The sequence below is a fragment of the Peromyscus eremicus genome, chromosome 16_21 (assembly GCF_949786415.1).
Source record: "Peromyscus eremicus chromosome 16_21, PerEre_H2_v1, whole genome shotgun sequence".
In the NCBI taxonomy this organism is placed as follows: Eukaryota; Metazoa; Chordata; class Mammalia; order Rodentia; family Cricetidae; genus Peromyscus; species Peromyscus eremicus.
In genome coordinates, this window is record NC_081432.1 from 6,054,826 (window position 1) to 6,082,616 (window position 27,791).

Genomic DNA, 27,791 nt, shown 5'->3' on the forward strand with positions numbered 1-27,791 from the left:
CAAAGTAGGCTATAGGCATCATCAGAATGTAGCTATAAAGGAATGTTTGTTTGTTTGTTTGGTTTGTGTGTGTGTGTGTGTGTGTGTGTGTAGGGCACCCCTATCCCAGGTTGGCCTTGAAACGCACTGTGTAGCCAAGGCTGGCCTAGAATTCATCTTTCTGTTTCTACCTCCACCACACCCTGCTAAAGAAAAAAGGGCGGGGTGGAAATAAGAGGTTGGGGTTCGTAGCTGCTAGACCTGGGGTGGTGGCTTTGGAGAGCAAGGAAGGGAAGGTATTAGGCTGTGGGAGATAGTCACGTTAGACTCACGAACCCAAGGAAAGCGGTAGTGTTTCTTATTTTCATCATTTACTATAGTTTTTAAGTATTTGTGTGTACACACAAACCCGCCGTGGTGCGCAAGTGGCGGTCAGAGGCCAATCCGAAGGGTCAGATTTCTCTCCGTCCACCAGGTAGGGGAAGCCTGAGGATCGGACCAGTAAAGTCGCCGGGCTTGGCTGCAGGCAGGCGACTTTGCTCGCGGGGCCATCCTCCAGGGCCTATTATTATTTACTTTGCAAGGTTTCGGACTGGCCTGGAACTTTCCATCCCCGACCTCCCTCTCCGATCACTGACCTCCCTCCGCCAGGGGCGTTGGGTCGGCCCTCCCGGCCCACACCTCCCCGCCCTTCCCGCCCGCGGCCCCTGACTTCCCGCTGCGCACGCGCACTGCCCGCCTTCCCAGCCCAGCGGCGGGCGGGGCGTTCGCATCGACTCGGTTCCCGGGCGATTGCTTCGGTCTGTTGTTGAGTTATGGTGCGGGACGGGACCCCCGGAGGCGGCTGGCACCCGGGCTGGAGTGCGGCTCGCTGCTGAGCGCCGCCCCGGTGCCGAGCGGGCTATGGGCGAGCCCGACCCCTTGGTCTCGGGGCAGCTCGCGGCCGGCCGGAGCTGGTGCTTGCGGCGGCTGGGGATGGACCGCGAGTGGTTGCAGCTGGAGGCTGCGAGTGAGGTGAGGGCGAGCGGCCTGGGGGGAGCTGCGGGAGCGGGGAGGCTGAGAGGAGCGGCGCCCCGCCGACCCGGGCTTGCGGGGAGGCACCCGGGGCGGCCGCGGGGTTGGGCCGCCTCCGGGGGCTGGCGGGACCGGGCCGCGAGGCCAGGCGAGGCCGTGGCTTGAGAGGCCCCGGGCTGGTGGGTGGCTGCGCGGGAGCGAGGCCCCGTGCCAGAGCCGCCGTAACGGACGCGGGGCCCTCGGAGAGTAGGCACGGTCCCCGTTAGGGTCTCTCAGAGCCTTGCGATGACCCAAGTCACACGGGGAAACTGAGGCCGAGGCGTCCCCACTGACCCCGAGAATGGCGCACCCGTCCGGATGGCCGCGGAGGGCGTGTACTCTCTGGAGTTGATTTTGAGTGTGATCACGAGTTTAAAAAAGGTGGCTCACCTAAAATCCTCCAACTTTAAATCTGAAAAAAATAAAAGTCTTCCATTCCATCCCCGAGAAGTGGCGCATGGGGGTGAGCCACGATTGCACCCTCGACGTGGGGCAGGGACAGTCAGCGATTCTCTCCAGAAACTGCTTACAGTGTTTGATAATGCAGGCTTAAAGGGCTGGTGCTGGGGGTCGAACCCAGGGCCTCGTACTCGGAAGGCAAGCACTCTACCAGCTGATCTGTAGAGTTCAGCTCCATCAATGCAAAACTAAAAAACAAAAAAGGGAGGCGCAGTTATAAGTGGGAAGGAGGTGCTAGGATTTGGTCCCGGGAAAAGCCCAGGGTGGGCCGCCTCCTTGCAGTCCGCTCTGCACAGAGAACTGGGTCAGGTACGCGCTTGTTATTCAGAGACCCTTGGGCTTTGGAAAGCGCCATACTGAGTATTGGTCGGCATGTGTGCTGGCTGGTCTTATGTCAACTTAATACACAAGCAAGTTATATGAAAGGAGGGAATCTTAATTGAGAAAATGCCAACGTAAGATCCTGCTGTAAGCCGGGCGGTGGTAGCGCATGCCTTTAATCCCAGCACTCGGGAGGCAGAGCCAGGCGGATCTGTGAGTTCGAGGTCAGCTTGGTCTATAGAGTGAGATCCAGGACAGGCTCCAAAACTACACAGAGAAACCCTGTCTCGAAAAACCATTAAAAAAAAAAAAAATCCGTCTGTAGGCAAGCCTGGAGGTCATTTTCTTAGTTAGTGACTGATGGGGGAGGGCACAGCCCACTGTGGGTAGTGCCATCCCTGGGCTGGTGGTCTTGGGTTCTTTAAGAAAGCAGGCTGACCCGGCCAGTAAGCAGCACCCCTCCGTGGCCTCTGCATCAGCTCCTGCCTCTAGGTTCCTGTTTGAGTTCCTGTCCTGACTTCCTTTGATGATGAACAGTGACCTGGACGGGTAAGCTGAATAAACTCATTCCTCCCCAACTTGCTTTTTGGTCATGGTGTTTCATCGCAATAATAGTAATCCTAACTAAGACATCGTGTAAATTAAGCTCATTGAATTGGTAGGGTTGAATTTTTTTTTTTTTTTTTTTTTTTTTTTTTTTTGATAGCTGTATATTCTCAATTGAGGGACAAACATAGTTTCTGCTCTTGGAGTTTATGGCTTGGAACCAGGGAAAGAAAATTTGTAGAATGAAGGACGTCTTTCTGGGTTGGCCAAGGTGTGGCTTATTTAGCAATATTCCAGAGCAGGTCCAGCTTTAAATTAGCGGGCATTAGAGAGCCGCTTAATTTTTCATCTGCTTTACTTAATCTGATCCCTGAACATTCATTCACTAGTCTCTCTCAACCCTGTTGGGAAACTTAATCAAGTGTTGACTCACTCACTGAGACTCAGTTCGGTGAACTAGTCCATTACTTCTGAAACGCTTGGCAGCTGTGGGGTAGCAGGGGCGAGAGGACTGGAGAGCACTCCTCCACACGTTCTGTACTGTTCCATAGACTTGTGTGTAATCACAGCTGTGGGGAGAGACCCATGCAAACCAAGAGGATGCTGAAGACCCTCTTTGGGGGCCTCTGTCTGTGTAAGAGAAGCCTGCCTGGTGATGCCCAGAGTCGGCTTGTCGGCAGTATTTGGAGCATAGCCTGCAGAGTGGAGAGTTTGAATGGAAGCCAGGATGAGGTTCTCAGATGATAGTGCACGTGGGTTTGCATCAGGTTTGGGGAGGTGTGCTGGCCTCGTCTAATACAGCTGAGGCAGGTTAGCTCCAGGTGTGCTGGCCTCATCTAATACAGCTGAGGCAGGATAGTTCCCTGCCTTTCCAGTTCCCCTCAAAGTTCAGCTTTCACAGGTAAAATGTAAAACATGGATGGATCCTCATATTGTGTCAAAGGGAGTCCTTTAGTAGATTATCTGCCTGAAGGGTGTCTTTAAACTTGGTAAACCAGTCTAGAGATTTTGGTGTAAGCACAAATGAGTAGATTATTGCAGGCGAGCTACTTCAGGCCTGCAAAGGAAAGGTGTGTCTTTGCCTTGTTTTCTTCTCTTGGTGTTCTTGAATCTGGGGGTTGGGAAGGGGAAGGAGTGGTTGGAGTACTTCCTGGTTATTTCAGAGACAGAGCCTTGCAGAGGAGGTCGGGGCTAGTGAAGACAGGAACAAGGGGTCGTCTATATCAATGACAGTGTGCTCCAGGGTTGTAAATGGAGCAGTGCCCAGGAGAGTTCTTAGGTGACCGACCAGTGGTGCTGAAATAGAGCCATTGTGGACTCTAGGACTGGGCAGTGAAGGGGGATGACAGAGAGTCAGGGACAGTTCCAGAACAAGGTGCTCTTCTGGTCTTCTGTACTGTTTTCCCTGATGGCAGCCGGGCTGTTTCCCCTCAAATAGAGTATGGAATACTTCCTCTAAAACAGCTACCAAATCTGGAAATTGTCAGTGCTTATGGATGGTGGACAATTCCTAAATGTCCCCATCACCACGCTAGTCCTCAGACCTAACCTGGACATTCTCCGTTTCAAAAAATTGGTGTATTGTGGTTGTCTGTATGCTGTGGTGCTTTTGTAGAGGTCAGGACAACGTCAGGGAGTTCTCTTCTCCCAGGTGGGCCCAGTTAAGAGATACTTAGAGGCAGAAAAGAATCAGGAAACTTGGGGGGCTGGAGAGATGGCTCAGAGGTTAAGAGCACTGGCTGCTCTTCCAGAGGTCCTGAGTTCAATTCCCAGCAACCACATGGTGGCTCACAACCATCTGTAATGAGATCTGGTGCCCTTTTCTGGCCTGCAGGCATACATATATAATAAATAAATCTTTAAAAAAAAAAAAAAAGAAGAATCAGGAAACTTAAGACCTGGACCTCAGAAGAGTGTCACTTCTTTCCCTCACGTGTTTATGATTAGGTCTACCAGGAAGTGTGATATGTGGGCCTCTGAGCTTTGTTTCTTCTACAGAAACTCAAGCTGTTCTTGTGGGTAAGTGGGCCTAGGACTGAAGGAATTTGGTTGGTAGACTTTGCAGAGTGTGCACCCCGCGTGTGTATGGGTGCCTGCAGGGGCCAGAAGAGGGCATTGGATCTGGATTTGGAGTTAGGAGCTCTTTTGAGCATCTCTGTAATCCTATTTTGTTTTACTTTCTTATGTCTTGACTGAAGGTACAGCATTAGCTGCCATATCAGTTTCATGGAGACTAACGCTAGAAGGAAGGTTGTGTCTGGCTGGCTGGCTGATTAAAAAGTCTTAACAAGGCAGTGTGCTAGGCTGAACTAACAAGATGAAAATGACCAGAAATCAGCGTCAGGTCCCGCACTGGGATCCACAGTTGCCAACTAGTCAGGTACAGAGAGACACAGCATAGTAACCTTGGAGGAGGGAAGATGGAGAAATGTCGTCATTTCTCAGGCCGGGGATACCTCGGCAGCGTCCTCGAGCGCGCGCTGTGAAAGCCTGTGCCGCACACAGTAGCCATGCCTAGAGCTGGGAAAACGATACATGACTTTGTTTGTCTTAAATAACAGCTGTAACAATGAATGAGGAGTCTCTCATACACTGTCGGTGACAAACTCTAACTCGGGGAGGTAAGGTAAAGTGGCTGGGACACAGAGGGCCAGGAATGGTGACTTGGGAGATACTTCGCAGCTATGTGTAGAAGGAGATTGGAGATTTCCTGATGTACCCAGGGCAGACCCAGGGCCAGCTGGAAGAATTTACAGAGAAAAGGATGCTAAGTTGGCCACTTCAAAGTCCAAGGCCTGTCTTAGTATGTATAAAGGCAGTGTGGAAGATGAATTGACGGGAATGTGAGGGAAGAAATGATGTCTCACTGGTGACCATTCACGGTTGTGCTAGCCTGAAAGTTCATATTAACTCTTTTATCTTTTTAAGTTATTATTTTATGTGTATGATTGTTTTTTTTTTTTTTTTTTTTTTATTTTGGTTTTTCGAGACAGGGTTTCTCTGTGTAGCTTTGCGCCTTTCCTGGAACTCACTTGGTAGTCCAGACTGGCCTCGAACTCACAGAGATCCGCCTGGCTCTGCCTCCCGAGTGCTGGGATTAAAGGCGTGCGCCACCACCGCCCGGCGTGTATGATTGTTTTGACTGCATGTATGTCTGTGCAACACATACATGCCTGGTGCCTGGGGGGGCGGGGCGAGAGGTAATATTTACCAAAAAAGGGCATCAGATCCTCTGCAGCTGGGATTATGGATGGTTCTGAGCCACCATGTGGCTGCTGGGAAGACAAACCCGGTCTTCTGGAAGAGACCGAGTCATCTCTCCTGCCCTGCATGGTTAAGTGCTCTCCTCTTACCACAGCTTCTTGCCTTTTTCTCTCTGGTGGCTCCCTGTGACAGCTGAGGGGGGGGCAGACAGCAGATGAAAAATTGGGGTTCCATAGGTGTCTGCTTTTCTAAGTCAGGACCTGTGTATGCTGCTGGTTGGTAAGATTGTAAAGAACCCCCCTTTTTAGCACAGTGACTGTGTCTTACATTGCCTCTGTCTTTCAGGTGACTATTGGTCGAGGATTTGGTGTCACTTACCAACTGATATCAAAGGTATGCCCTCTGATGATTTCTCGAAACCACTGTGTTTTGAAGCAGAATCCCGAGGGACAATGGACAATTATGGACAACAAGGTACGTGAGCTTACACAAGCCTAATGATTTCTATTGAGTTTTATGCATTTTATTTATTTATTTATTTGGTTTTTTGAGACAGGGTTTTCTGTGTAGCTTTGGCTGTCCTGGAACTCACTCTGTAGATCAGGCTATCCTCGAACTCAGAGATCTGCCTGCCTCTGCCTCCTGAGTGCTGGGATTAAAGGTGTGAGCCACCACTGCCTGGCTGAGTTTTATGTGTTTTTAAACATTATATTATTATTGTAACTTATGTGTGCTTTGGTAGGGGACAGTATGTGAATGTGAGTGCAGGTGCCCGCAGAGGCTAGCCAGATCCTTCTGGCCCTGGAGATACCGCAGTTGTGACCACTCGGTGTGGGTGCTGGGAACTGAGCCATATGTGGGAAGCTCTTAACCCCAGAGCCATCTCTCCAGCCCTACTAGATATTTTAAAATTTCCTTTTCTTTCTTTTTTTTGGTTTTTTGAGACAGGGTTTCTCTGTGTAACTCTGGGTGTCCCAGAACTAGCTCTGTAGACCAGACTGGTCTTGAATTCACAGAGATCCACCTGCCTCTGCCTCCCCAGTGCTGGGATTAAAGGCACATACCTTTAATCCTAGAAAAATTTCCTTTTCTTAACACCTGATAGTTGTTCTCTAATATTCATAAGTGTAGCCATGCCCTGTTCTCTTTCCAAGGTGCAGCACTTCCGTGTGCTGCAGGAAGTTAGGTTGCGCGGGAGATTGCTGATGGCCTGGAGTGAACGCTACTTCTAAGGGAGTGTCTGGAGTGGAGCTGTGGCTCCTTTTCTGAAAGTGAGACCATATTTCTGGGGAAACTGGCCCCTTTGAAAGGCGGCAGAGATCCTGGGAATCTGCCGAAGCTTCTGGAGGGCAGGAGACCTGAGGCAGAGAGAGAGAGCTGCTGTACTGCTCCTTCCCTTGAGCAAGCCCTGCACACACACACCCCTACGCACACACATACACACACTCCTACACACACACACACACACACACATGCACACACACACACACACACACTCTCCTACACACACCTACACATACACACACCCACACCTACACACACCCACACACACCTACACATACACACCCCTACACACACCCACACCTACACACACCCACACACATCTACACATACACACTCACCCTTATACACACACACACACAGACCTCCACATATACCCAAAACCCTTCCACACACATCCCTACATAAACTCACACGCACACATACATATGCACACACACCTTTAAAATAAACCTGCTTGGGACTGGAGAGATGGCTTAGCAGTTAGGAGCACCGACTGCTCTTCCAGAGGACCCAGGTTCAATTCCCAGCACCCACATGGCAGCTCACAATTGTCTGTAACTCCAATTCCAGACCCAACGCCCTCACACAGGCATACACACAGACAAAACACTAATGCTCATAAAATAAAAGTAAATAAATTAAGACAAGGGCTGGAGAGATGGCTCAGAGGTTAAGAGCATCAGTAGCTCTTCAGAGGTCCTGAGTTCAATTCCCAGCAACCACATGGTGGCTCACAACCATCTGTAATGAGATCTGGTGCCCTCCTCTGGCATGCAGGAATATATGAAGACAGAACAATGTATACAAAATAAATAAATAAATCTTTTTAGAAGAAAATTAATTAAAACAAAACAAAAAATCCTGTTTAGCTATTGGTGTTCTCACAAACATTTTACTTTGAATAAAGGGTTTTTCTACTTTAATTTTTTTTAGATTTATTTTGTTGTATTACTTACATATATGTGTGTCTGTGTGTATTGTATGCACATTTGTGTACAGGTGCTTGAGGCCAGAGGAGAGGTTTGTGTTCTCCAGAGCTGGAGTTCCAGGAAGTTGTGAGATGGCTGTGTGGGTGCTGGGACTCGCATTAGGTTCTCTGGAAAAGGAGCAGGTGTCTGGACTGCTGAGTTGTCCCCTAGTTCCCTTTAAATAAAGGTTAAAGTCACCCGTCTAGTGAGAAGTAACGAAGTCCAGGCGTTAGGAAGCACCTGAAGTGCAAAGATACCAGCCCCCAGGATTGAATGGAGGTAGACCCTGGAGTGGGGAGGTTTTTAAGATAGGGTCTTGTTTTTATGTAGTGCAGGCCAGCCTCAAACTCACCTGCTACTTGGTGATTTCCACCTTTGTGATGTAGAATCTGGCATCCCAAGTCCTGTGAGTATTTTATGTGGCTCAGTCTCTCTGCTTGGAGTTCTTTGGTCTGCTAACATCAGCATCATTAGAGTGCCCTGACTTCTGTTTGCTGTTCTAGCCCTTATGTGGCATACTTGGTTTTTGTTTTATGTGTATGGGTACTCTGTCTTTGTGTATGTCTGTGCACTATATGCATGCAGTACCTGGGGAAAGCCAGAGAGGGCATCAGATTCCCTGGAACTGGAATTACAGATGGTTGTGAACCTCCTTATAGATACTGGGAATTGAACCTGGGTCCTCTGCCAGAGCAACTAGTGCTCTTAACCACTGAGCCATCTCTCCAGCTCTGGCATACTTTTTAAAAATTCTGATGATAGGCCAAGGACATGGTTCAGTAAAGCACTTGCCACACAAGCATGAAGACTTGAATTTGGCTCCCCAGAACCCCTGGAAAGCCATGTGAGGTACTGAGTGTCTGTAATCCCTGAGCTCCCACAGCAGGTTGGTAGGCAGCCACAGGAGAGTCCCCAGAACAGCAGCCATGAAACCCGGCTCTCACCAGAGGGGAGGGCAGTTGGTAAACATTCGATGGCAGTATAAATTAAGGATTTCTTCTGTCCTTGAAAAGATATCGTTACGAAAAGGACAAGCCCTCGTGGAAGCGTTTGCTCTGCACCTGACTGGTGAAGTACGCCTGTGTATGTACAGAGCTTCAAATCGGGTTTTTAAAAAGACAGATACAACCCGGTTTCTGAAACAGATTAAAGACAGGTGCATCACAAACGAGTGTACACATTCTACTCACTATCCATGGAAGTTGTTCAAACTCAACGATCAGGGAGATGCAAATCCAAACCACAAGGGACTGACTGTGCCGGCAGATAAGGGACAAGTGCAGTGTCTTTCTGCTCTAGAGGGAAGGTGACCTGACCCAACCGCTTTGAAAATACCTAACTCATTCAGTTGAACACACATATATTAACAAATGTCTCTAGGAAACGTCTGTAATGCCCACCCACATAGAACGCATCAAAGAGTATTTCCACAGTGGACGCCGCTGTATTGACATAATATTGAGTGAAAACGCTCACAGCAAGTCGCCAGGCATGTGTATATGCCCACAGTCCCAGAACTTGGGAGGCTAGAACAGGAGATTCCATGCCAACCTGGGCTATGTAGCCAGGCTATCCCAAAGAAACAAAGTATGGGCTAGGGAGATTGCCAGACAGGCCTGAGGCCCTGACTTCGAATCTCCATGTAAGAAGCTGTGTGTGGCAGTAGTTCCAGAGCTGGGGAGGAGGTGGGCAGAGGTGGAGTTCCTAGAGCTCATTGGCCCATCATTCTAGCCTGATTGCTGAGCTCTGAGCAATCAGAGACCTTGCTCTTGTAGAGGACCCACCTCAGGCCCTTCACAACCACCTGTGACTCCAGCTCTCCGCGTCCCCTGACTTCTGTGGGTTCTTGACACTCAAATGCACACACACACACACACACACACACACACACACACACACACACAATTTAAAATAATAAATCTTTCTTGAAAAGTGAGGAAGCCCGGTGTAGTGGTGCATACTTTTAATTCTAGCAGATCTCTGTTAACTTCAGCCCTGCCTGGTCTACAAAGCAAGTTCCAAGCCAGCCAGCGCTACACAGTGAGACCCTGTCTTAAAAAAGCGAAACAAAAACAACAATAAGGTGGACTGGTGCTGGAGAGATGACTCAGTGGCTAAGACCACTGGCTGCTCTTGCGGAGGACCAGGTTCAGTTTCCAGCACCCACGTGGTGGCTCATGACTGTTCGCAGCTCTGGTTCTAGGAATCTGATGCTCTCTTCTGACCTCCATAGGCACCAGGTGTACATGCGGCACACAGACAGACATACAGACAGAATAAACACACATCTGGTATGGTGGAGAACATCTGTGCAACACCAATGCTGCTCCCTGGCTTCATACACATGTGCATACATACACACACACACACACACACACACACACACACACACACACACGACAGCAGGAAAGTTAGATGCGAGAGTACATTTTATATGATGCCATTTAAATAATGTTCAGAACCAGGTGAAATTATTACGTCAGGGCCCTAGTCCCCTTATGAGGGAAGGAGGGACTGGTTGGTTTCTTGGATGCTCTGCTCTGATGTGCTTTTTAAAGCCATGTCGTAAATAGCACTGAGGTGTTCACTTTGTGATTATTCATCTAGCTGTACGTTTTTGATTTATCCATTTACACTTGCATATTGTGTTTTGTTGAAGACATTTAGAATATTGACCAATACTTTTTTCAGATTGCTAAACTAAAAAACACAGTATAAATGTCAGTCTTAGTTCAGAAGTAAGTTGAATCTCTGGCCTCTCCCCCAGAGTTAAGAGCCTCACCAGTGATGTTAGAGCTCTGGCTGATGTTAGGATTGTCATCTGCATTTAGTATCCCGTCTCCACTGGCACCTTTATAGGCTGTGCCCTACGAGTCCGTACTTAGTTGTGGCCTTGCATTGCCCTTCCCACAAACCGCTGCTAAGACTGTTCTTGTCTGTTCTGTCCTAGGTGTCTTTACCCAGTAAGAGGTTGAGCACAGAATGAAGTGACTATCCATTGTTCCTGTTACTGCCCTAAGTACATTAACATGTTAAAATCATACAGGATCACCAGAAAGATTATCATCTTTACAGACACAGTAACTAACCCCAAAGCAGACGAGCCTGCCCAGGGTCACTCAGCTGTTAGGTGATAGAGACACCCACAAACCCACACAGTCTGACCAAGATTGCTGTTTGTTTTCATCTTCAGTGTTGGGGATTGAACTGGGTCTTCATGTGCTTTTACCCCAGTGCTCCACCCCCTTCCTCTCCATGCTCTTAACAGTGTAGCTTCATTAAGACAAGAAGCTAAGCAGTGTTGCGCTATGCTTTTTACAGTGTGGGATAGAGACTAGACTTCCCCACCTTATAGACAAGGCTGAGACACAGAGGTGTGACGTAGGGTTGCTGAAGGCACGTAACTGATAAGTCCAAGGTGTGGAAGTCGGTCTGTGAGCTCAGGTCGGAGCTCCAGCTCTGTTTGCTACACACTGTAGGACGTGTAGACCAGCAGCCGCTGGCCTTCCTTGGCTTTTGTGCACTGGGAAGTGCTGTGCTTGTTGAGTGTGTTGAGGGCCACGTGGGAACGGGTGACTCCTGGCTAAGCCTGCCTGGGGTTTGTATTCTTTCCATCCTGGAGTCATTGCCTGGAGTTGAGGTCAATAACAGTGATTGAGTCGGTGTTCTTTAGTGCGCTGCGTGTTTTGAGGAAGGTGATTCTTGCCTGTTATACAGGCAGTTCTCTGTGGAGGCATGAATGTGAAATATAGGTAGAAAGCCAAGCACTGTGTGCACAGTGCTCTTTCTAAAGATGGTGCTTTATGAACCTTTCATTTCCATTTGTTCTCAAGGGTTTTCCTTCTGAAAAGGCAGAAGGTTTTGTTGCAACAGGAGAGAAATTCCATTAAGAGGAGGAAAATCATGAGCTTATTTTGTTTTTCTTTTCTTTTCCCTAGAGTCTGAATGGTGTTTGGCTGAACAGAGAGCGTCTGGCACCATTACAGGTTTATTGCATCCAGAAGGGAGACCATATCCAGCTTGGAGTGCCACTGGAAAATAAGGAGAATGCAGAGTATGAATACGAAGTTATTGAGGAAGACTGGGAGAGGCTGTCTCCCTGCCTGGCCCCAAAGAATGAGCAGACAGGGGAAAAAAATCAAGACTTGAGAACTAAAAGGAAGTTGAGTTTGGATGGATTAGAGAGTCCTGCAGCTGATGGTCCCTCGGATCTCAAGTGCAGAGTCACTGCACTGTCCTGTAAAGCTCTTGAGCCGGTGAAGTTACATGGGAAAGGTGAAGCAGCGAGTCAGCCCTTGGGATGCTCGTGTCCTAAGTTGACTTCTCTGGAGGCTCACGCTTGCTCTGCTCTCCCAAAGGTCATCGAACTTTACCCTAAGAAGCAGAAGGCCTCCAACCCTTCAGCATCTCAGAGCAGCTTAGAGCTGTTTAAGGTGACCATGTCCCGGATTCTGAAGCTGAAAACCCAGATGCAGGAAAAGCAGATAGCTGTTCTGAATGTGAAGAGGCAGACCCGCAAGGGGAGCTCGAAGAAAGTCGTGAGGATGGAGAAGGAGTTACAAGCTCTACAGTCTCAGCTGTCTGCAGAGCAGGCTCAGCAGCAGGCGCGGGTGGAGCAGCTGGAGAAGACTTTCCAGGAAGAGCAGCATCACCTCCAGGTACCACAGCTGGCAGGCAGAGGTGCCCTCAGCTGGGCAGGCACTTGGTGAACTTCTGGCTAGAGTTGTCTCTGAAGCAGAGCCCAGATGCTAAACGTAGGAGACAGGATGGGAGCAGAAACCAAGGTGCAGGTTTGGAAAGATGAAGGTTTCAGCACACTGATGGGGTCAGGAGCCAGTTAGGGCGCCAAGATGAGTAAGGTGACGCAGAAGCCGGCTGGGATGTGACTGATCTCGGATCGAAACCTGAGGTGTTTGAGATCCAAGATAAATTCTGGGAGAAGCCGCGTAAGGGCTAGGGTACCACAAACTATAATGTCCTTGTGACTCATTTCTTTGCTCTGTGTGCCCAGAACCAAGTCACAGCCCAGAGCTAACTGTCCTTGTACATGACAGCTTGTTGGCTGTGAGATAAACTCTAGCTAACGGGGTTATGGGTGGTGGTGGGGGGCGGAGATGATGGTTTTGTTCCTGTCTTGATCAATCAGAATGCCATGGAAGGGCACACAGCTGCCTGATGGTAAGCCACATCCTTTACTAGAAGGTAAAAGAAGTATCTGAGTGGTCTGGAGGTAGCCCCAAGCATGTCCTGGTCTCCCGATCCTCGGCTTAGATGACAGGCTCTTGCCAAAGCTTCAGGCTGGAGCTGGCCTGTCCCTGCTTAAAATGTCAGTTCCCAGATGGCAGGAACCTTGTCAATCCCACCCTAGTCGTTCAGGTAATGGTGAATGTCAAGAATTCTCTGTTGTTGACTTAGAACCCGGAAGGACCAGTCACAGCTGAGGTGAAAGGTGTTTTTGTCTTGCTTGGGTCTCTGGGCAAGGAACAGCCTGTAGTGGTGTTGGCTTATTTCTGAAGAGTTTATAAATTTCATTCTAATCTCTGCTATCTCCTCGAGCTGGTAGGAATAGGAATAGCAAAAGCCATGGCTTACCTAGGTGCCTTCAGGGCATGCACGGTGGGTGTGCATAGCTTCTGCTTCCCGTGTCCAGTGCAGACAACTGAAGTTAACAGAGGGTGGGAATCTGCTGCTGTTCAGGGTATCTCACACCTTTACTGAGCAGAGTTCTCTAGAGGATCGTGTGTTCAGAAACGATCGAGCACGCCTGGGATTAACATGCGAGGCTACTCCGTGTGCTAAAGCTACAGCTGCGAAGTCCTTTCTCGGGGCAGAAGGGTAAAGACAAGAGACTGGTTCAGCGATTTCTTCATGTCATGTGTGCGTGACTTCGAGAAGCATATCCAGTTCTTTGTGTTAGCTGTGTCTCCCTCTGCCCTCGGTCTAGCCTGGCCTGCCACCGCTTCAGAAGCTGTTGCCCCCGGCCTCGTGCTTGGTGTTTGGAGCACCATATTGCCTGACACTGTACTTAGAATTCTGCTTGGATTAAAATGGTTAGTATTGTTGTTAATCTTTAAGTAACTTACCTTGTTGAGACAAGATGTGCTGCCCATTGGCACACTGGAAGAATGATTTTCAGGGTTGCCCATTCAATTATGAACGATTCAGAAATCCCCTACCTGTAGGTAATTCTTAAGGCAGCAAGAACACGGGCTGTGTGGACGAAGCTGGCCGCAGATGAGTGACAATTTCAATGGCTGCTGGAGGGAAAAGGCAACAGAGGCCCAGGCGAGGGCAGAGTGGCTTGTAGAGGGTGGTCAGTGGGGGGCCGGGGGTGTGTGTGTGTGTGTCTGTGCCTCACTTCCCGGTCTTAGCCGTTTGAGTACATGGCGTCAGGTGATAGAAGAAGCCTAGACTGTCCACCCTGTTTGCAGAGCCGCTCAGCTGCAGGCTTGAGGCTGACAGCCCCAAGGTGTGCAGTGATTGAGCAGATAACAGTTCAGATCTTTGCCCACAACAGCCTGAAGTGAAGTGGGTTCTGCCTGCTCCCTGCCCCATGCTGTTCCTGTCATACCTGCGTGTTCAGGATCTCGTCCCCTCCCCCTGGACTGCAGGGAAACCTTCCTTTTGTTTTGGCTTTTCAGGGTTTGGAGAAAGAGCAGGACGAGGATCTGAAGCAACAGCTGGTCCAGGCTCTGCAGGAGGTAATCCAGTCTCCCCCACTTCAGAGGCCGTGGTAGTTGGGAGTGGGGAACATCCAGGCATCACGTGTCACTAGCTGCCTCCGCCTCGGAGTCCACTGCTCTGTGATCTCCAGTCTGCAAACAGAGCAGGTGGCAGATGCTCACACCATCAGGTTGGAGATTTGCAGCCTCACAGATACATACCAGATCTCACATGGAAACTTAGGTCTTCATCAAGTAGAAGCCGCCCTGGTGATGACGAAACAGCCTGTAGGAAGTTGGGAAGTTCTCTGGAATAGGGGCTCTACTTCCAGAATAGTAAAGGCAGCAGAGGGGAGATGTTAGCTAAGGCTTGGGCCTGAGGACCTTGGTACCTCACCATCCCTGGACTGTGGCATCCAGAAACAATTCAAGAATGTTCCAGTCAAGCATTCTAGGCCAGTTTGAGGATGTACAGTCTAAAGCAAAAGCAGCCACCTACAAGAGTGACACTCAGGGCATCCAGTCACCTAAAAGATAGCTTGTGAGCCGGGGGGTGGTGGTGGCGCACGCCTTTAATCCCAGCACTCGGGAGGCAGAGCCAGGCGGATCTCTGTGAGTTCGAGGCCAGCCTGGGCTACAGAGTGAGTTCCAGGAAAGGCGCAAAGCTACACAGAGAAACCCTGTCTCGAAAAAAACCAAAAAAAAAAAAAAAAAAAGATAGCTTGTGGTTTGTGTCATTGAACCCTGTGGCTGCTTTTACGTGGCTGCCTTTTGTGTGCTCTTGTACATCTTTAAAACATCTTCCAGCTGGACGACGTAGCAGCGCACACCTTTAATCCCAACACCTGGAGGCAGAGGCAGTCCGATCTCTGAGTTCCAGGACAGTCTGGTCTACAGAGTGAGACCCTGTCTCAAAAGCAAACAACAACAAAACACCCTTGCTTGTCTTTGGGCTTTGATTATGACCAGTAGTTTGGTGCAGGTTAGTCAAGGTCATGAGATGGTTAGCCCTCCTTGAGCACGGTGAGCAGCAGCTTTGCATGTAAACCTGCTCAGGGTCATCTTTCTATTCCTTTACTGCAGACCTGTGCCTCAGCCTTGTCGCTGCTATGTGAGAAGTTATGTGAGAAGGAGCCTGCCTTGATTTCCTTGTGGGGATGTGCACAAATAGCTTTGGAAATAATTAGGTGAAAATTATATCTTTGGAATTTTATTTTTTGAGCTTATCTGCTTTATAGGGTGAAAGGTTAGGCATTGTTCCCATTTGAGTATTTAAATTTTGTTTGTTTTTATTTTTTACTTAGTGTGTAAATGTACACAAGCACTCACGTGTGGGGCTGGAGACCTGAGTTTGGTTGCCAGCACACATATTAGACAGCTTACAACCTCTTGTAACTGTAGCTCCAAGAGACTGGACACCCTCTTTTGGCCTCCCAGGGTTCCCATACACAGGTAGCTTAAACTCATACAAACACACTAACATAAAAACAAAAACACCTTTAGAGATAAATCAGCACATTAAAAAAAGTCGCGTCTGGGTGCTCACGTGCCACAGTGTGTGAGGACAGCTTTCAGGAGTGGGTCTCTCCTCGTGTGGATTCCGGAATCCAGCTTGGTCATCCAGGTTTGCACTACAGATGCCTTTCCCACCGAGCCATCTCACTGGCCTCCTTTGGAGGGCTTAAACTAGTGTTAGATGTTTGGAGCCGCCTAGAAGGGTCAGCGTTGGCCGTGCAGAAGGTCTGGTGTATCCCCGGTTCCCTGGTGGCTCCGCCAGCTCACCTGCTCTAACACAGGAGAACACGTGTGTCATGAGGTGCTTCATCATGCAGTCATCAGTCGACGTGGTTTCAGGTCATACTTGGCCATCATGAGTGAGGGACGTGCCACTCCCAGCTGACACGGTTGATCTGGTGTTCCCCTTCCAGACTGGTAGAAGAACTTGCATTTACACAAGGCTTTCGTAACCTTTTCTGAATGCTTATCATGTTATTTTCTTATCAACACTGGTGGGAGGGTGACTTGTTTTCCCATTTTATAGATGAGATAGCTAGGGAACATGAACATAATTAGTGGTTAAGATGAAGACCCAGACCTGGAGGTAACCACACATTGATGTATTTGTTTCTTTTTTCAACTTTTTTAAAAAGATTTAATTTTTTATATGTGTTTGTGTATGAAGGTATGGTGTATGAGTTCAGGTGCCCTTGGAGACCAGGGGCATCAAATCCCCTGAAGCTAGAGTTACAGGAGATTGTGACCTGTCCGACGTGGGTGCTGGGAACCGGACTCAGGCCCACATACTTAACAGCTGCTGCTCTTCAGTAAATGCTGAGCTGTCTCTGCAGCCCTAGATTCGGTTCCTGAAATTATCTGCAGAGAAACACCTTTATTCTACCTCCTTTTAAAGAGCATTCAAGGTGAGAGTCTTAAGTATGAGCTGTACTTATACACAGAGGGACTCAGTTTTCTTCCTTTTTTTCTGCTCTCTCCCCTTCCTTCTCTCCCTCCTTCTCTCCCTCCTTCCCTCCTTCCTTCCTTCCTTCCTTCCTTCCTTCCTTCCTTCCTTCCTTCCCTCCCTCCCTCCCTCCCTCCCTCCCTCCCTCCCTTCTGTGTTCTTTCCTTTGCTTGCCCGATATCAAGCCTACGCCCTCACGCACACTAAGTATGTGGTCTATGACTGGGTCACATCCCAGTCCATAAATTACGTTGCGTGGCTGGAGAACCTGTGGACATTTGGTGTAAGGAGTTAGTCACAGTGTATCAGCTGTTGGCACTTGGGCATGCCAGCTTGTAGAAGACCCTAGCCAGGTTAGTTAGCCAGGCTAGTTTGAAAGGACTAACAGATTTGCTGTCCACCTCCCTGTCCTGATCCGTCCATCCTGAATGAAAGAAGGCTGCGTTTGAAATTGTCACCACTGGTCCCTAGCCCAAAGTCACTGAGCGGAGGGAAGAAGCAAAGGTGTGTGGCTAGCGAGGGTGGTTAAGCGGCTCGTCCTGACGGCTTACCTGCTCTGTCTGCAGCATCGGGCTCTAATGGAAGAGCTGAATCGCAGCAAGAAGGACTTTGAGAAAATCATTCAAGCCAAGGACAAAGAGTTGGAGCAGACCAAGGTACTGGACAGAGGGAGGCTTAGAATCTAGTTAGCACATGACGGCCGACATTCCCAGGAATGCCCGCTTGCTGTGGTGAATAAAGACAAGTGCCCTGTAAAGTTCTCCCTATAGAGAGGCTGCTGCCTGGGTGCCAGCACCTGCTTCCTTCTTCAGAAGCTCTGTGCTGCGTCCTGGCCTCTGTCTGGGGCTTCTCTCAGGATGTGTCTCCCCCATTAAATCCGTAGAACTCTTTGTTGTTGTTTTGTTTCTTTTTTCAAGATGGTTTCTTCCTGTAGCTCTGGTTGTCCCAAAACTCACTCTGTAGCCCAGGCTGGCCTTGAACTCACAAAGGTCCACCTGCCTCTACCTCCCGAGTGCTGGGATTAAAGCCATGCCACCAGTGCCCAGTAGACCTCTTAAATTATAAGTTACAAACAAATGCCTGCCAGGGCCAAGCCAGTAATAAGAGTGGGGAAGAGGCCTGGACGTGAGGGTGCTGGAGGAGCTGTGAGGACCGAGCTGCTTCCTAACTCCTCCCCAGAAGGCCGCGCTTTTCTACCCGGGCACTTGCCACCCAGAAATGCAAGCCCAGTCTGTCTTCATAGTAGGCAGAAATCCAGATGTTTGAATTACCCCAGTTTTCAAATATTGTCAACAAGTTGTTTTTAAGTTTGTGTAATCAGCCGGGCGGTGGTGGCGCACGCCTTTAATCCCAGCACTCGGGAGGCAGAGCCAGGCAGATCTCTGTGAGTTCGAGGCCAGCCTGGGCTACCAAGTGAGTTCCAGGAAAAGGCGCAAAGCTACACAGAGAAACCCTGTCTTGAAAAACCAAAAAAAAAAAAAAAAAAAAAAGTTTGTGTAATCAAAAAGTACATATTTATGAGAAATTATATCGTTTTTCAATAGAGGTACAAGTTCAGATTTTGTATGTGTTTTTAAATATCATAAAGGCCAAGCTAAACAGAGCTGTGAGCGGCCAGTCCACGGTCAGTTTCTAATCTGAAGTGAGTGTCTGGGTCAGGCTGCATCCTCCCCCACTCCAGAACTAGAGCTGTGGACAAAAAGGAGGAGACTGTGCCCCCAGCAGATTTGATGTCCCTGTCCTGGGTGCTAGGGATGGACCCGGTGCTCGGCTTCCTGGGCAGGCTCTGTCCTGAGCGGCAGCCTCTAAGTACATTGTGTGTGCTGAGACAGGACTTCACTGTGTACCCCAGGCAGGCCAGCGATCTCCTTCTACCTGGCCGATGCTAGCTGGCGCTGCTGTCAGGCACCGCCCACATGGGGCTCCCACAGCTTTTATTTTATTTTTTTGAGGTGGGTCTCAGTGCAGGCTGGCCTCACACTTACTGTGTAGCCAGAAATGACCTTGAACTCATTTTCTCTCTTAAAATATTTTTTATTATTTTGTACATACAAGTAATTTGCCTGGGCTGGAGAGATGGCTCAGGGGTCAAGAGCACTGGCTGCTCTTCCAGAGGACCCGGGTTCAATTTCCAGCAACCACGTGGTGGCTCACAACCATCTGTAATGAGATCTGGTGCCCTCTTCTGGCCTGCAGGGACACATGCAGGCAGAATACTATACACATAATAAATAAATATTTTTAAAAAAGTAATTTGCCTGTATATCTTTGCACCACATATGTGTGTAGTGCCTGAAGAGGCCAGAAAGAGGATGTTGGATCCCCTGGAACTGGAGTTACAGACAGTTGTAAACTTCCTTGTGGGTACTAAGAATTGAACCTGGGTCATCTGGAAGAGCAGCCCAAGCTGTTAACCACTGAGCCGTCTCTCCAGCCCCTCCACATAAACTCTTGATCCTCCCTTTCCAACTCCTGTTGCTATCTCTTTGCTTTACCACATATTTTAAAACCCAAGAACTTAAAAATCCTCAGAGTAGGCTGGCGAGGTGGCTCAGTGGTTAAGAACACTTGTTGCTTTTCAGAGGACCCAGGTTCAATCCCTAGCACTCCATCCACATGGTGACTCACAACCATCTGTAACTCCAGTTTCGGGGGAGTCACCAACCTGTTACCAGGACATACATGGTGCATAGCCATACATGTAGACAAAACACCCATACACATAAAACAAATCTAAAAGAAAAAAATTGTCAGAGAAACGAGCCTGGATCCTCCTTTTCCCCTATGTGATTTGATAGTCTGTTTTGATTAGAAAAAGAGGAAAAACGAACCGACTGCTTAGATATATTGTGAGTGGATTTTCCTCCCTTCCTTAGGCTCCTGTTCCTTTCTGTTTGGGGGATGATAGAACTAACTCACAACTTCCAAAGAGCATACCGAAAGTCCTTCCTAAGGACAGCACCACAGGTGCTCGGACCTTGGGGAAAGCATGGGAACAGAAGCGGGAGGCGGCAAGGCAAGCTCCATACAGCTTAGCGCCTAAAAGCCCTGGGGGAGTCCATCTTTCCAGCCATGCCTCAGGAAGAAAGGTATTATCCTTCGGTCATCAAAGAGATGGCTGCTGACAACGCCTTATTCAAGCCCCCTGCCTCTCAAGTGCTCTTTATATCCTGTCCTGTGAAGTTTTAGTTTAGGGGAAACTTTTTACTACTCAGGCTGCAACTTGCTAGAGAATATTTTAGTACCTCCCTCCCCTCCGCTTTGGCTATTTTTCAAAGTTCTGCATTCTGGGAAGTCCCAAGAAGGTGCTGGCAAGGACACGATTTTGGTTCACAGATGAGGCCTGGTCTCCATGTCTTCAATGGGAGAAGAGCAGGGCCAGCTCCTGCAGGCTTTGTCCTAGGCCACTCAGCCTGTCCCACCCGTCCTCCTAGCCACCTAAGGGCCTCACCCTTCATGCTGTCCCACTGCAGGTCAGCGTTCAGTGGGGACTGACCCCAACAGATGGGGAGAGGGAAGACAGGAGCTAGCGTTCTTGGGAAGGGTGACCCCAGGGAGCTGCACCGGATCCCGCTCCCCTCAGCTAACCTTGCTCTCGTCCTGTCCTGCGTTCTGGTTTGTTTCCCCCGGTGACAGGTGGCCTTGTGTCTTTGCAGGAAGAAAAGGAGAAGGTCCAAGCACAGAAGGAGGAGGTCCTCAGCCACATGAATGACGTGCTGGAGAACGAGCTTCAGTGCATCATCTGCTCCGAGTACTTCATCGAGGTAAGTGCTCGCAGTGCTCGTTCCCACCCCGCGTGGTGCGCCAGCCCACGGGCGGCTGCTGCTGCTGCTGCTGCTGCAATCACTGAAGAGAATTTGTTCAGAAACCTAGTGCTGTATGTGCTCAAGATGATGTCTGAAGGCAGCCACTTCTCATTACATCGTGCAGGCTTCACCCTGCTTTTTGGTTTTGGTTTTGGTTTTGGTTTTTGGTTTTTTTTGAGACAGGGTTTTCTCTGTGTAGTTTTCGTGCCTGTCCCAGATCTCACTCTAGATCAGGCTGGCTTCAAACTCCCAGAGATCTGCCTGCCTCTGCCTCCCGAGTGCTGGGATTAAGGGCATGCGCCACCACTGCCCAGCTCACGCTGCTTTTTTTCTGCTTAGATGTTTACTTAGCACAATTCCCATTTTAACTGCAGTGAAAGCCTGTCAGGGCCACTAGCATTAGAATTTTGAAGTATTGGAATAAAGCTGCCCACCAGTGCTGTCCTCTCCTCTGGATGGGCACAATGCTCAGCGTGGGCTTGGAGTATGTCCTTTTGAAGCAGCCAGTAAATGCCATTGACCTTGTGGTTACTCTGAGTATTCAGGGCCAGAGTGAAGGCATTTCAGGGCTTTGGGGGCCCTTTTGAAAATGAAGCTCTCTCTCCTAGGCTACCTACCATTTGTTACTTTGTTACCAGCTCTTTTAGTTTTTGCTAATTTCATTCATTTGTAACCAGTTTGTTTTATACTAAAAGTGTTAAGCGTATGCTGTCAAATGGCAGGTTTTTTAGATAGCTTTGGAAAGTGCATGTACAGAGGGAGTCCTGTTCTGAGGCAAACTCTAGGGAGGCTGGATGTGCTAACCTTCTGAGGAGTCTCTCAGAAGATCGGTGTCTTTGACTGTGGGTCATGTGGACTACAGGTCATTGGTTTCTGCAGTTTCTAGTCTGATGACTCCCTGCTGTGGAGAAACTCGGGACTGTGGAAGCCACAGAAGACGGAAAGGGGGTAGACATGGGCGGGCAGCCAGCATCTTCTTGTTTGGTTTCCAGACAGGGTTTCTCTGTGTGGTTTTGGAGCCTTTCCTGGATCTCGCTCTGTAGACCAGGCTGGCCTCCAACTCACAGAGATCCACCTGCCGCTGCCTCCCGAGTGTTGGGATTAAAGGCATGCACACCACCTCCCCGCATCTCAGAGCATCTCTGTAAGATGGGATTGGGGAACTTTCCTGTGGGCCTTGGAGAAAGTAAGAGTGGCGAGTGTTACCTGTGTGTCCTTTCACATTGCAGGCCGTCACCCTGAACTGTGCCCACAGTTTCTGCTCCTTCTGTATCAGTGAGTGGATGAAACGCAAAGTCGAGTGTCCCATTTGTCGGAAGGATATTGAGTCCAAAACCCACTCCCTGGTTCTGGACAATTGCATTAGTAAGATGGTGGATAATCTGAGCTCAGAAGTGAAGGAGAGACGGAACAGCCTTCTTAGGGAGCGGAAAGGTGAGTGGCTTCTGAGCACTCCTCCTCCCCATCATCAAAGGACTGCATTACTTCTGAACCACGTCAAGTACTCTTAGGGGGTAGAGGTGGGGAATAGAGTTTAGTAAATGATTTTTTAGTTAAGAACAGGCAGGAGAAAAGGGAGTTCAGACAACCACATAGGAAAGGACTGAGTTAGAATTAACCTGTACTTTGAGCATCCAAGGGATGGGAAGCTTCACTGTGTGTATCCTGGTCCTTAGGGGGAAGGACCAGGCAGTAAAGGAAAGCTGTGATTAGGAACAGGCAGATGGTTTGCCATACGGACCACCAGATGGCGCTGTTGCTGAGGACGGCTTGGTCTGCCGCTTGAGTTGACAGATGAGAAATAAGATGTGTTTAAGTCGGATCCACGATGTGGAGAGTACCTGGGGAAACACACAAGCTCTGTAAGAGCCATGGCTTATGGCTGGGGCTAGCTCAGCAGTACTTCCCTAGTATGCACAAGGCCCTGGGTTCGGTCCCCAGTGCTATTCCACATGCGTGCACCAGTTCTGTCTTTGGGTCCTGCTGGGTCTCCCAGTCAGAGGACTTTGGATGAAGAGATTGGGGAAAGAATGTTCGTTAAGTCAGTGGTTCTCAACCGTCCTAATGCTGTGACTCTGATACAGCTCCTCATGCTGTGGTGACCCCCAAGGATGAAATGATTTTCGATGCTACTTCACAACTGCAATTTTGCTGCTGTTATGAATCATAACGTAAATATCTGTATTTTCCGATAGTCTTTTGGGGTTGTGACCTACAGGTTGAGAACCACTGATTTAAGTGATCATGCCCACTTAGGACTTGCCGTGTTAAGGCCTGCAGAGAGCCACATCTCTTGGTGGTGTTACCGCAGATTTTTAGAGCAAAACAAGGAAACTCCTGGGTAGGATGTATTGGTTATTGAGTAGAGATCCATTGTGCAAAAGGCAGACTGGGGATGGCTGTATCGTTCCATCACTACCTTCTGGGAGTTGGAAATTAACCAGAAGCTGCTATTCATAATGGCCAGCTGGCCACAGTGTGTGTGCCTTGGTCGTACTCCTAAGTCCGGAGATGCTGGACAGCCTAAGGGCCAAGTGCTGTTCACAAGAATTGGGTGTTCTGTTTGTCGCTTTCTTCTCCCTCTGCCCTGCTACAGGTACCAGCTATTCAAGTAGGGACAGGAATCTTGTGATTCATACACAGCTGTGATGTGAAACTGGGCAGGCAGCAAGCCCCTCCTAGAACTGGTGGTGTGGAAGCTGAGCGGGAAGCATATCTTAGCCAGTGGCTGTCCAGGAATGTGGTCCGAAGCTTGAAAGGAAGGGTTCTTTGTTGCTTCCCTGGTAGCTGCTGGAGGATTGTGTGCCCAGTGTAGGGCCCCACAGATGCCACCTCTGCCCGTGGCTCTCCCCATTCTCTCCATTTCCGCCTAGTCATTCCATAAGAACACACACTGGCCCTGGGTGGAGAGCATTGCCCATCCTCCCCCGAGTGCTCCCAGCTCTCCTCATCTGCTGGGGGACAGAAAGGCAAGGACTCTGCAGCAGGGTGCTGGGCGGCATCACAGGAGGGACTGCTTACGCTGGCCTGGGCAGGTGACAGTGAGAGGATCCTCTAAAGGAAGTGACGTTTGGGCCAAGTTTCATGGCTTCCTGGATACTCGTTTTCCAGCCAGAGGACACGGCACTCACCTTGCGGAACAGCCAGGACTGGGAGGGTCTACTGGTGCCGAGAGGCTTGTTGTGTCATCTTGCTTCCCTTCTGAGAGGACAGTGGCCCGGGAGCCAGATCCGATCAGGGTCAGGTTATGACCTTTGAGCTGGCATGTGTTGTCTGCGTCAGTGTGGGGCACCTACGAGAGTTTGGTTGGCCCAGTGCGTGCCTGTGTTCTCCCGAGTCCACTCACGGCTGATGATTTTAGAAGAACCCACGGCCCACGTCCATCTGTCTCCTCTAATGTAGAGGTGCTTGTGTAGAGTGAATACCCCAGTCCTCTCCCGTTCTCTGCAGAGGGTACTAGGCTGCCCGGCCGGGCCTCTCTGGCCGCAGTAGTGACTGCACAGGGAAGAGCCGGTTCCACTGTCTGCAGTTCCCACAGCAACTCTGGGCTTGTCTCTAGACAGACTGAAGGTTCTGAGACTGATTTAGAGAAGATGTTCCAGAGCCCTCAGCAGCTCTGCTGGGCTGCAGTGTGGGGGCTAGAGAAGATTCTAACTTAAAATGCCAGCTCTCTTTGAATGTTCTGGTGCCATTTGAAAGCTGGTTTAATCCTTAGTGCATGGGAATTGTTTTCTTTCTTTCTTTCTTTTTTTTTTTTTTTTTTTTTTTTTTTTTTTTTTTTTTTGATTTTCAAATTTTCAAGACAGGGTTTCTCTGTGTAGCTCTGGCTGTTCTGGAACTCACAGAGATCCAGCTGCCTCTGCCTCTGGAACTAAAGGCGAAGGCCACTAAACCCGGCGGGAACGTTCTTCTGCCAGATACCTCCTCTCCGCCTTTTCTTCTGCTCTTAATTAAGTGAATTCGCTGACAAGGTTGCTCACACTCTGGTTTCCCCGCAGCTTTTTTCCTGGTTCTGTGGTGGTTTAGGGGTGGGTTTGAGACAGTGTTACTCTGTAGGACAGGCTGGAACTCACAGCTGGCCTTTGGGACCTTCCCAAGTGTCGGGATTTTAGGCTTTGCCCCTGTGCCCCACTTCCCCAGAGTTTCCGAAGCGAAAGAAGCAGGGCTAGAGATGTAGCTGGCTGGTAAGTGTCCTCACCCAGCTCCGGAGGCCGGCAGTGTACAAACCCCAAGCAGCTGGAGGTAAACTTTACTTTCCGCTCTGGTCTTTGGATCGCATCCTCCCACCCCCTTCCCGTCGTAGCACTGAAGCTCCTGATGAGCATGTGTGGTGCAGAGGGCATTGTGAACCTTCAGTTAGCTAAGAGGAAGTGGTCCAGAGAAGCTGGCAGGGTCCTGACTCTGAAGAGGTCTGTCTGCTCCCCCGGAAGTCTTTCTGATGTTGCCCATCTCCTTTCTCGGAAGACAGCCTTGAAAGGAATCCTTGGTGGGGTGGTAGCAGCCAGGTGATACCTAGCCAGTCACCATTAGACAGCAGCTACTTGTGTGACTCAGCACTGTCCTCAGAGACTGTTGTCACATGAAGTCAGCATGGAGTTTCTGTCTGTCGGTTTGCCTAGGAAGATGGCTCATCAAGGCTGCACTCAGAATGTGCAGCGCTACACTTGACTGATTGATTGAGGCAGGGTCTGCTGTGTAGACCAAGCTAAGCTCAAACTCAGAGATTCACCTGCCTCTGCCTCCCTAGTTCCACCATGCCTAGCTCTAAGTTTTTGATTTGTAAAAATCTGTTTTGTAAAATCATCACAGGATAACAACGAACAGTCTACTAGAGGCATTTTTTCGTTCCTGCCCCTTTTCTCGGTCTTCTGTTCCCTCCCTCCTCATTGAAAGTTTCCTGTTTCCCTTTTCATCCTTGATTGATAAGTCAGAATACAGTTTGGGATAACAGGAAAGGTGGGGTGGCTGTTGGTAAAGTGCTTACAAGCGTGAGGATCTGAGTGTGATTCCTGAACCACTTAGAAAGCTGGGCCTGGAGGCTCCTAAAGTCCCGGGGGTGGGGAAGTGGGGACAGGCATGTTCTTGGGGCTCGCTGGGGGCTTCCTTAGTGGCCTCAGGTCGCAATGAGAGACTGTCTCAAAGAACTAGGGGGACAGCCGAGGAAGGACCCTAAGGCTGGCCGGCCTCCCCACTCACATGCACAGACAGTGGTGCTCGCCTGCACGCATCCGTTCAGAGAGATGGCAGTGGCGTCAAGGGAACTGTTGGAGAAAGGACTGTCCATTGTGGTGGCCAGCTCTGAGGTTGACTGGATGAAGTAGTGACCCCGAGTCCTGGCACCTCTGACCTCTGGAGTCTGTGGTCCCTGTGATTGCAGACGCTGTTCTGACTTAGCTCTGTAGGAGACTCTTTGCCTTGTCACCAGAAGCAGCTACCCAGGATAGAGAATGGCTTTCCCAAGTGCCGTGAGTCCTCTTCCATCCACCCAGCCGCATAGACAGCTGTGTTGGAGAGATCCACGCAGTGCTCAGTAGCGGTCCTGGGCTGACCTTGAATACCTGTCCACCTCACATTTAAACAGACCTCGCGTGGTCTCGTGCTGCAGTCAGTGGCTCCTGAGTCTGCCATGTCTCGAAGGTGAAGACTGCTTGCTGTTCCAAGTGGATCCTCTTGCTGCTGGAGGCTGCTTGGGCAATGCCGTCAGCCCAGAGCCCAGCTTCCACCAGAACCAAGCTTCAGGCCGTGGCATGAGCTGGCTCACTTTCTCCCTTTACTCTGGTGGTTGTGGAGAAAAAGGAAAGGAGGGAAAAGTGATAGAAGGGGGTGTGGGGGATGAAACACGGCTCCTTCATGTGTCTGTCTTTCTCTCCAAAGCAAAGAGACTGTCATGAAGGTCAGTCACACTCCAAGGACATGTGAGAGACACTAGGGGGAAGGCACCTTGGAGTGATCCAGAGGATTCCTGCATTCCCTCAGGCTGCTCTGGACATCACCTGGGAAGTCACGTGCTGCAGAGACTGAGTTAGGAAGCCTGTATCACTGGCTTCCGCTCTGCCGACCCTACCGACACCATCGTCTAAAGGACCACGAGACTCCCCAACCGACCGCTTCACTACATGATGAATGAGTTGAGTTGTTTGTTTCCGGATGTGTTGGTTGATTTGGGTACCTCATGCACCCTGTTGACATCATCTTGGACAGCTGGGTGCACCCTATGGCTGCCCTGAAGGCAGCGTGCATTTGGAGTCTGGTTTACCTTTCTTTGTGAAAACAAGATGTCATTTCTTAGAAATAAAATGTAAAACCCGCCAGTTGCTCGTGGGCTTCGGTGTATTTGCCTGCCTTTGCCTCTGGCTCCCAGATGGTCTCCCAGGTAAACACTGGCAGCTCATAGACTGCAGCCGGGAGAGAGGCTGTCGGTGATAGACTGCCAGCAATGTCAGCCCGGGAGCTCAAGTTCACGGCCACGCCTGGTGGGCTCTCAGGATTCTGTTTTCATTCTGGGGTGTCACTGCTGTCCTTGTTGAGGGGGTTCTTTCATTTAGATGCCATTCAGGGGTACTTCCAGCTCTTTCTTTCCTGAACAAGCGGTGATTTAATGAGAAATTGACACATCCCTCCTCTTCATTTAAAAGCTGTGGGTTTCTTGGTTGGTTGGTTTTGCCTGCCATCTTTTTCCACACATTTTTCTTTCACCCCCTTGATACAGTTTCATATAGCCCAGGCTAGCCCCAAACAGTGTGTGACTGAGGGAGACCTTGCCCTTTGCCACCTCCTACCTCTGCCTCCTGAGTGCTGGGGTCACAGGTGTGCCACCAGTGTTAGCTGAGAGGGGAGCCCGGGGACCCGGTGCCTGTAGTGGGAATGCGAAACTGTCACATCATGTAGTGACTTGACGCTCTTCTGCCCAGAGAACCATTCTTTTAAACTCTGCGGGTAGGAGGTCAGAGTGCACGTGTGTTGAGTGTGTTCCAGAGGTCAGCCTAAGTTGCCCTTGTTTTTGTTTTTTTAATTTGTTTGGAGACCACATCTCTCTACGCAACCCTGCTGT

At 49.7% G+C, this 27,791-nt stretch overlaps 1 protein-coding gene across 3 annotated transcripts; it reads left to right on the forward strand.

The window, feature by feature from the left end:
- The first annotated feature begins 744 nt into the window (after positions 1-744).
- On the forward strand, positions 745-27,051 carry Rnf8 (ring finger protein 8). Of its 3 annotated transcripts, none has more exons than XM_059281698.1 (9): positions 745-993; positions 5,908-6,036; positions 11,753-12,472; positions 14,456-14,515; positions 17,501-17,590; positions 19,811-20,023; positions 20,591-20,698; positions 21,970-22,174; positions 26,615-27,051. In XM_059281698.1, the coding sequence occupies exons 1-9, from the start codon at positions 883-885 to the stop codon at positions 26,629-26,631; spliced, it is 1,653 nt and encodes a 550-aa protein (XP_059137681.1). In that variant the 5' UTR covers positions 745-882; the 3' UTR covers positions 26,632-27,051. The 3 variants fall into 3 exon arrangements, with proteins under 3 accessions (XP_059137681.1, XP_059137683.1, XP_059137682.1); XM_059281699.1 differs by lacking the exon at positions 745-993 and adding an exon at positions 2,149-2,361; XM_059281700.1 differs by lacking the exon at positions 19,811-20,023 and having other exon boundaries at positions 748-993.
- The last annotated feature ends 740 nt before the right edge of the window (positions 27,052-27,791 follow it).